The sequence below is a fragment of the Pundamilia nyererei genome, unplaced genomic scaffold, assembly GCF_000239375.1.
Source record: "Pundamilia nyererei isolate P.nyererei 1_Seehausen unplaced genomic scaffold, PunNye1.0 scaffold00244, whole genome shotgun sequence".
Taxonomy (NCBI): domain Eukaryota; kingdom Metazoa; phylum Chordata; class Actinopteri; order Cichliformes; family Cichlidae; genus Pundamilia; species Pundamilia nyererei.
Genome location: NW_005187645.1, coordinates 421,211 through 429,998, shown reverse-complemented (window position 1 = coordinate 429,998; position 8,788 = coordinate 421,211). Strand labels below are relative to the sequence as shown.

At 41.8% G+C, this 8,788-nt stretch overlaps 1 protein-coding gene across 2 annotated transcripts in view; it reads right to left on the bottom strand.

The window, feature by feature from the left end:
- Positions 1-7,889, bottom strand: part of fbxo3 (F-box protein 3) — a 12,026-nt gene extending 4,137 nt beyond the window's left edge. For both annotated transcript variants that reach the window (XM_005749400.2, XM_005749401.2), the window contains exons 1-12: positions 7,800-7,889; positions 7,521-7,718; positions 6,645-6,734; positions 6,382-6,545; positions 4,966-5,080; positions 4,675-4,879; positions 4,534-4,579; positions 1,509-1,593; positions 1,304-1,426; positions 1,114-1,229; positions 916-1,023; positions 759-841 (exon numbers count right to left, since the gene is read on the bottom strand). In XM_005749400.2, coding sequence (XP_005749457.1) covers positions 759-841; positions 916-1,023; positions 1,114-1,229; positions 1,304-1,426; positions 1,509-1,593; positions 4,534-4,579; positions 4,675-4,879; positions 4,966-5,080; positions 6,382-6,545; positions 6,645-6,734; positions 7,521-7,615 — 1,230 coding nt within the window. In that variant the 5' untranslated portion in view covers positions 7,616-7,718; positions 7,800-7,889. The remainder of the gene's footprint in view (positions 1-758; positions 842-915; positions 1,024-1,113; positions 1,230-1,303; positions 1,427-1,508; positions 1,594-4,533; positions 4,580-4,674; positions 4,880-4,965; positions 5,081-6,381; positions 6,546-6,644; positions 6,735-7,520; positions 7,719-7,799) is intronic.
- Positions 7,890-8,788: the final 899 nt, after the last annotated feature.

The window sequence follows — 8,788 nt, the reverse complement described above, 5'->3', positions numbered from 1 at the left end:
GTTAACTCAGGGTATACTTACTCAGAGTTTGCACTAAACCGGCTTCCTGAAATAGGGCCCAGGTAAGGAAACTAGTAATTCTGGTAACTTGATTTATTTATTTGTTCATTTTATTGGATTATCGGTTCTTTATGAATACACCTGACCCACACCTGAAGACAGCACTGTGGAAATCATGTACATCACTGTATACGTACAGAGCTTCCTACTGATTCTTTTAATATACACAGCTCTGCTCAGGTACGTTACTTCTTATCTCTGTACGTGCATGTGTAGAAACCATAATCAAGTCATCCTTCTCCTTGTGTTTGATTCCTGACAGTTTACATTTGCTGCACCTTTTACCTGAAATAATCTACAATTAAGCACAAACAAATTGTCACAGTGGAAGATTTAAGAATATCTTAAAGCATTAAACAAACAATTTCTTGACCTTAAAGTTGCTCTTGTCCTTGATATCATCTTGGTGTTCTCCTCATCCTCTTATATTTATGTTTACTGCCCTCAGCTCATTAGAGTAAAGCTGTGCTGCATAAACCTGGAAGTTTGACTTTTCATTTTGTCTTCCTGCAGTACCTTCTCAGCCACTTCCCTTTGCAGTAATCCTGTCTTTGTAGTTCATTTGTCTCCAGTTAACCAGCCATGTGCATCAATGCCAGATGTTGAAAACCAACAAATAATTACGTTTCAGTTTTGACTTCAGTCTAAAATCCCCTGAAAGTGTCTTTTGATTTTCAGAGCGTTGCAGAACCTCTTACCGTTCGGACCACAGGCTCTCTGAAGGGGGGGCAGACCATGTGGAAACGAGGTATGGCCACGTGGAAAACTTCCTCTTTACTGGCTATGAAAGAAACAAATATGAGAACAGCAGCAAAACATCTGGGAGGTGTTTCTGTTACAGGTGGAGGTAGTTACCAAGTCTGTGGAAGGTGTAGTGACCCTCCATGTACTCTGACGAGGTGGAGAAGGTCGTGCAGCTGGCGTACTCGTGTACTTTTCCAGGCGTCATGACCGGGAACTCCCCTGCACAGATACACACACAAACACACACATTCAGCAGCTGGTCTCAGCCAATCACAGTGGAGCAGCCCAGGTGTGATGCGGGCAGCGTACCGACCACGCCGGGACCCTGGACTTCCTCCACGTTGCCATCAGAGGTGGTGATTTTCCAGTAGCGGCTGTCGAGCTGACAGGCAGCTTCAGGCGAGGCGCTGCTGGACATTTCTATTCTGAAAACACACGCCGGGTCATTAAAACGCTGAAAAGAGGCGGTGAGAGACATGGCGAGCAGAGAGGAAGTTACCTGATGCGGTAGGTGAAGAAGAAGTGTGGAGGATGGACGGACGAAAGCTCTGGCAGGAAGGAGGTAGAAACGGAGACGGTGATGTCGCCGGTGGTTGCCACGCAGCTTTTGTCGTGCACATACCTGCAGAGCAAAATCAGCTTTGAGCTTCACAGAGGCTCAAACACACAAAACACTCATTAACGTGTGCGCGACTCGTTGTTACCTGAAGATCTGGTCTCTGATGATTGGATACTCTCCCGTGACGACGTTGTGCACGTAGGTCGTGAACCACTCCAAGAAACATGAGCCTGAACACACAAACACTCACAGTTTCCCACGTTTTCATGCTCAGGGTTTCTGCAGCTTTCACACAAAGTTAAAGAATCACAGAGAACAAACTGACACAAACTTATAATCTTTCTGGGTGATTTATCCAACTGGAGGAGAGAAATAAATCAAGCAGCTGCTGAAACGGTCTCGTGTTTAGGACTTTCGGTTCGGTCTAAAGTAGCTTATACCTCAACTTTATACAAATGAATGAAGAGTGGACGACTTGAGTCAAATGTTCCTGCAAACCTGAATCTATCAAATCACATTTCACAGCTGGATGCGTGGACAGTACCTGGGTTTAGCTAAACCACGGCAAAGACGAGTAAGCCCAGTGATAGACCCGCCTCTCACATGATGACAGCTGTGATGTGTTCCAGCACACTGTGATGCTGAACTGAATGTAGGGAATTCAAATGTTGTCTTAACTCTGTGAGATTACTCAGATTCACTGCTAGACCTGTTGTTTCTCTCTTTATGGGCTCCACCCTGAGCGTAGGTGACATCACCAAGAAAGCAGTCAGATACACTCAGATTCACCTGCATCTTTATCTGCTCTTTTTTCCACCTTGAAACTTTCAATGTCTATAATTGCCGTCTGACAGTTTGTTCAGCTCATAGATCTCTTGAACTATCAGCCCGAGAACCTTAAACCACCAAGAAACCTGCAGTGAGTCTGTCAAGTTGGTCGACCTTTTGCCTTCATTTCCTTCTCATTGCATCCATCTTCAGACAGTGAGTGAGGGAGGAGGTCCGTCTGCCTGACTTTTGCGACCGCGCAGTATCATCTGTGGAGAATTTACATTACAACTATGCCACGCCCCAGGCAGCGGACTTCAAAGAAGCATAACAGGAATGACTTCTTGGCCGCCGGATCTCCAGCTGTCCGTGTCCGCAACGGAGTATAATTAAGACCTCAGGCATCGTGTTTCCTTTAATGATGTGAATTTCAGGGCAATTTTGGTTTTCCGTTTGCTGTGTGGCTCCAAGACCCGAAGCAGAGTTTTTGTTAACGAATTTAACTAAAGAAAAATGGGTTATTTAAAAAAACAAAACTGCATCGAACAAACATCCGCCTACTTTAAGAAGTTTGGACTGCAGTAAAAACAAGAGCAGGGTTAGGGTTCAGGGTTTGTTATTTGCTCTGTTTAAATCCGTTTTAACCCACCTGACATATTGATTGATTATTTTTTATTTATGTGGATATAGAAGATGTATTAATTTGTTAAAAAAAATACTGAGTCAGAGGTCAAACATGACATTTTAAATCTTTACACGACCTTCTATATATTAACATTACACCATGAAGACTGGATGTAAGAAATATTTGAACATGACCTTTCTCTGCACTTCTACAAAGCAGAATTCAAAATTTTTCACGTAATTGTGATTACAGGTAGAAAGTTTATTTTAACACCTGAGAGAATTGGACCTTTTTGTTTGACGGACTTTTGGACCTGGAAATGTTTAATGACATCAGACTGAACGAGAAGACAAGTTGCAGAAAATCTTGTGACATCCAGCTTTAGAGTTCGACAGCAGGGCAGCAAAAACAAACAGATCAAACAGAGAGACGAGCTGTCGCTGTTAAAACTGAGAGGAAAGTGCACGGTGAGACACTTAACAATGTTCATCTGAACTCCTGTGAAGAACTATGTGATAATACAATTGCACTCAAATACATTACACCCCAGTCAAATACAGTTAACTGACTGAACGTACAGAAATGTTCTACTGGAAAGCTTACAGGATACTTCAACATAGAGGTTTAAAAAGACAAAAAGTAAATGAAATGATTTTTTCTTCCTAAAACCGATTCAGCATTAATCCTAAAAGCCTTTTAACAGTTCCTCTTCAAACTTAAATATCACTTAAATACTCATTGCACAAGTTTTTCACAAACTGTAAATAACAACTTGTCTTAAATTCTCTAAATATTTAGTATTTGTTTTCTCTTTATCGTTATTATTACTGCTATTTTCTGTTATTTTCTTCTTAATTTAACTGCATACTTCTATATGCTCATGTAAAGCTGACGAACACGAGCCAAAGTATTTCGTTATGGGTAAATGTGGCTACACTGTTTATCTGTACATGACAATAAAACTTAAAACTTGAAACAGCAGTGCTCAGAATGATCATAAAGGCTTCCTGTTTCTGTTCTGTTTGTGGTTTAAAATAATATGAGATTAAACTGGAGGCTGTTTTACGAGTTTATACCTAAATTATGTTTCAGTTTGGTCACGTGCGGCTTAATTGAAAACCCCTCTTAACCCAACGTCATAAACTTCCACATAACCTGACGTGCACCAAGAAATGGGACAACACGTTGCGTTGACGCAGCCCACAATGACTAAAGGTGTAGAAGGTTACAGCGTAGGGTTAAAAAGAGCATTTGTGTACATCATAATTTGATGTACACAAATGTAGATTTCCTGCTGAAGCAAAATTAAGGCATCAGTCTGAATTTTGATTTGAAAACACAGTTGGTTCTAAGCGATGTTTAATTAAGATTTTAATCATTTAAGTATGTGGTGTAGTTTTAATATTGAGCCACTAGATGGCATTGATGTCAGCTTTGATTACCATGTCAAACTTGCAATTCACTAATTCTTGTAAATCTTCCGTTTCACGAACTTTGGAGAACGACACCCTGATCACAGCAATTCTACTGAAGCTGAAAGAATCTGGACTCTTACCTCTAAGTGTTTTTTGATTTTAGGAAAAGTAAGCGCGCTTAGACCAGAAATTATACACGTGGTCTGCCTAAAAAGTCACCAGTGACAGGAAAATGAAAACAGGAGTCATCTGCAAGTCGAAGAACTTCCTGACCTAAAACCACAATTCATACTTTAAAATGTTAAATAACATTTTCTGAATATAACATTTTAACACAGTTGCAGATGAAGACTGGCGCTGACCTGTGATGAACATGTCGATGGCTGAAGGATCCTGAGCCGTCTGATCCTGAAACACAGAAAGAAGAAACAGTTCCAAATATGTCCACTGAATGCTACAGAGCATTTACTTTGAAAGAATAAGCAGACAGTAAATGTGCTGACCGGGCAGGGGTAGAAGCTCTCAAACATCTGGCGCCCCTCAGCAGGCTCCAGTGCCATATACTGACTGAGGCCTGTGTGGAAGCAGAAGGTGAGCGGCAGGCAGCGCCTCATCCCCTTCCTCTGCTGGAAGCCGCCGGCCGCCGTCTCCACATCCAGCAGCACCTCGGAGCGGTAGTGGTTGGACAGAGACATGCTGCCCATCAGCCTGAGGACAGAGAGACAGGTGGAGAGGAAGGTGAGACAGGTAGAAGGGGGCGTGGCTACAGTCTGTGTTCTCAGGCTGACACTGACCCTGGGATGACCAGCTTCTGACCGTTGTGGATGCGGTAGGAACAGCGGTAGTCGTCTGGGAGCTTGCAGCCGATCTGTGCCTCGATGTCATTCAGCTCCACCTCGGTGGTGCCCTCTGAAGACAGAAACAGGAAACATCACCTTTAAAGGCGATGCTAATGGGCTGACAGATATAAACAAAAAAGGTTTTCTTGTAGTTTATCTTCAGGAGAGCTCAGACTTTACATGCAATTACTGATTATCAAGTTTTATAGAAAGAAGGTGACGAGATGTGAGAATGACTGAGAAACATGAGCAGAGAGCAACCCAACAACTTTCAAACATCAAGAAACACTTTACAGCAGAACTTTGTTTTACTGAAGCAGAAACAAAAGAACTTGATTCTTTTAGCTCAAGAACAAAGAAAATTTGGCAGAAACATGCAGATTTCTCCTCGTTACACTAAAAATGGCAGAGCAGTGAAGGCAAGCCTGAAGCCATCTGCTTCATCTGTCATAAAATAACGAGTAGGGCTGCCACGATTAGTCGACTAATCACGATTACGTCGACTATTAGAGGCTTTTTTTTAGTGTTTTATTTGTTCCTGAGTAAATTGTTTGGCTGAGATTAAAGTTATAGTTTTTACACAGCTGAATAAACGTCAAGCAGACAGCTGATTATCAGAAGTGTGAGATGCTCGAGAATTTACTCTGGTGTCCTGTTATATTTTAGATAGCAAGGAGTTTATTAAACTTCACCCAAACAATCTGCAAATTTCATTAAAATTTAATAAACTATCATCTTGTCTTTATTTTTAGTTAGCACAGACCTTAAACACTTAAAGCTGTAAGCTAATGATAGTTGTATAAGAGCAGATGCATGCTGGTGCAATAAGCTGTAGGTTTTACATCCAATGGATGCATGATCTGATTAGTCGACTAATCGCAAAAATAATCGGTGACTAGTCGACTATGAAAATAATTGTTTGTGGCAGCCCTAATAGCAAGTGAAGCGAGCCATGAAATTGTTTATTACTCAACTGTCTGTTGACTTTACTTAAGCCTCTGAAAACAGGGGGGCGTGTTTAAAATAGCTGTAATTCATAAACAGCTAATTCTGTACTTTAGTTAAACCCTTTGAAACAAACCTGAAAGTCTGGATTTTAATCACATATTCATTGTTTCGTGTAAAATCCACTGTGGTGACGTGCAGTGAACTTCAGGCTTTGTTGATGCAGTGAGCACAAAGAAAGCCAAACTCTGAAAGAATCTTTTTGTTAATGAAGAACGACATTTTTATTTAATTTTCAAACCTGTTTTTAAAAGTCTAGAATTCTGGTGTTGCCTTTCAAACAAAAAGCCTGGCTATTTCCAGTTTGAACTATGTGATATCTGTGCCAGCTGTGGTGCATCCAGCTGTTGAACTGTTGTGCGACACCTTTGAGTGATGCGATCATTCGTGGACACCTCTGCTGCAGGAAGCTCTTGAGCTGCTCCCACGCCCTCTTCAGCACTGCGTAATACTGGATGTACCGGCCCAGATCAGTGTAGTACTGCTTGAAGAGGCAGAACCAGGACACACCGCTCTGCAGTCGGTCGTCACTAAGCGAGCATACATACAGAGAGAGAGACAGAGAGAGGAGAAAAGTCAGAGTGCGGTGAGGCTGCGGCGAGGTGTAAAACATGTCGGGGTGAACTCACTCTGTCAGCAGCCAGTGTTTGCAGCACTGAGACTTCCAAAGAGGATTGTGCTTAGAGAGCTCGTTCAGGCGCCTGCTGACAAAGCTGCAGCTGAGGAGGAGGGAGAGGGGGAGGAGTCAAACACAGAGAGAGGAGTTTTATCTCAAACACATCTCGTGGTTTACACGAGAGCAAACAGATATAATGACACATCCTGAAAACTACTCAACTTTATTTAAAATTTATGTTTATTTAAAACAATAATTTTATTTAAACCTGAACAACATATTTAACTTTTTTATCAACTAGAAAAGTTTTACGACATATTTATGTACCTTTGCTGCAGGAAACCAGTGTACTTTAACTGTAATAACCCTTCTGCTATAATAATCAGAACATATTTGTGTGATTTCACTGAAAGAATCGGATGCCTGTGTACTTTTATTACATGGATTTAATGCGCTTTTTAGTACTTTGATAATAAGTTTCAGTAGATTAACATGAAAAGGGTTGAGGCTAACAGACATGCGCAGTAGGGGACGTAAACAAATAGTTAGCAGCAGTTAGCATGCGGCTAACTGTAAACGCGATCATATCTCGTATATGGGGCGTTTTAAAGTCTCTGTGTTGGCTCTGCGCTACGTGACAGCTGCCATTAAAGTTACATTTTCATGAATACTTGCAGTAAAACACTGACAGCACCTTTTGTCACCACTCTTTACTCAGAATTACAAGAACAAAAATTAAAATAAAGGGGCTCGCGTAACGAGCTGCTGTCATTGTTATTAGCGGTTAGCCTCTAGCCTGCGTTTCCTCCTGCAGCTTGTGTAAGAAGAAATCAATGGCGTGTTTTCTTCTTCTTCTCCTGGCTACACCGTGGAGGTGTGGGATACGTACTGCATCAAGTCCCTGAAGTCCAAGTAGGATAAAATGTGCAGCAGCGGGTCTGTGGGCAATTGATCCATCCGTAACTCCGTGAAAGCGGCTGCCATTGTTAGCAGTAGTGACGCTGTTTCTTCTTCTACAGCGTTTAACGGCTGTTGGTGAACTTTACCTGGTGAACTTCTGTACTTTACCGCCACCAGCTGGTAGTCACTGTGGTTAACGATGTTTAATATTTATATATTTTTTGACTTCTTTGGTGTAAAATTGTGTGGCTTCTCTGTGCACTCTTACCTGTAACCTAAATGTCCGTAACAAGACGCGGTCTTGTCTGGTCTTACTGTGGAAATGTTCCACCCAGTGTTGCCAACTCCTCAGTAAGCAAAATCACTATTGGCTGTCCGAAAAGTCGCTAGAAGTCGCCAAATAACGTCATCGCCTAATTTGCATAATTGGTCATGCTACTGTAATTGTAACCTATGTTGTTGGAGAGAGAAATAACATCGTGGAAGAGACATAAAGTGAGTAAGAACGTCCTAAATGCAGTTAGAATTTATTTAGAACTACAAATTAAATTTATTTTAGAAATTATTGTTTTTTAATGTCACAATTCCAACCCTGCTCCTTTATCCGGGCCTGGACCGGCAAAAGTGACCCGAAACTGGCACTCTGGTGGAGTTACTTTGTGTGTGTGTGTGTTTATAAGTAGTTTTAAACCTTGTGATCCACAAAACAGCATAACAGTAAAAGAAAAACTGACTGCGGTACAGTCAGTGCGAAAGCAGCGGCTTCGCTCATGCGCAATTCATTTGCCGTTTGGACGCACAGGTGTGAACGTCTTCTGCCCTGATAGCAGCTGGGGGAGGACTATCCTCCACCTGTGAGCGCTTTGGCACGGGCGAGGTGCCCAAGGCAGCACCGCTGCTTGTTGAGCGTAAGAGCGATACGCGTTTTCACGTCAAAAAGTCGTCATAAATAAGTCTCCAATAATACCGGAAAAAGTCGCCAGATTTGTCGCTAGTCGCTTTTTAGAAAAAAAGTCGCTAAGTTGGCAACACTGGTTCCACTCTCTTACCCGTCCTTCCTTCCTTCCTTCCTTCAGAGGAGTCTCTCATTCAAGGGAAGAGCTCACATGTTGCAGTCTTTCCCAGTGAGGAGTGCAGAGTCATCGTCTTCTCCCGTGTTTAAATAAACTGTAAGCTTTTATTTTATTTTTTATTTCACACTTTAATTATTTAATGCATGTAGCAATAAGACATAGGCACAATGGTACTTTAACAATG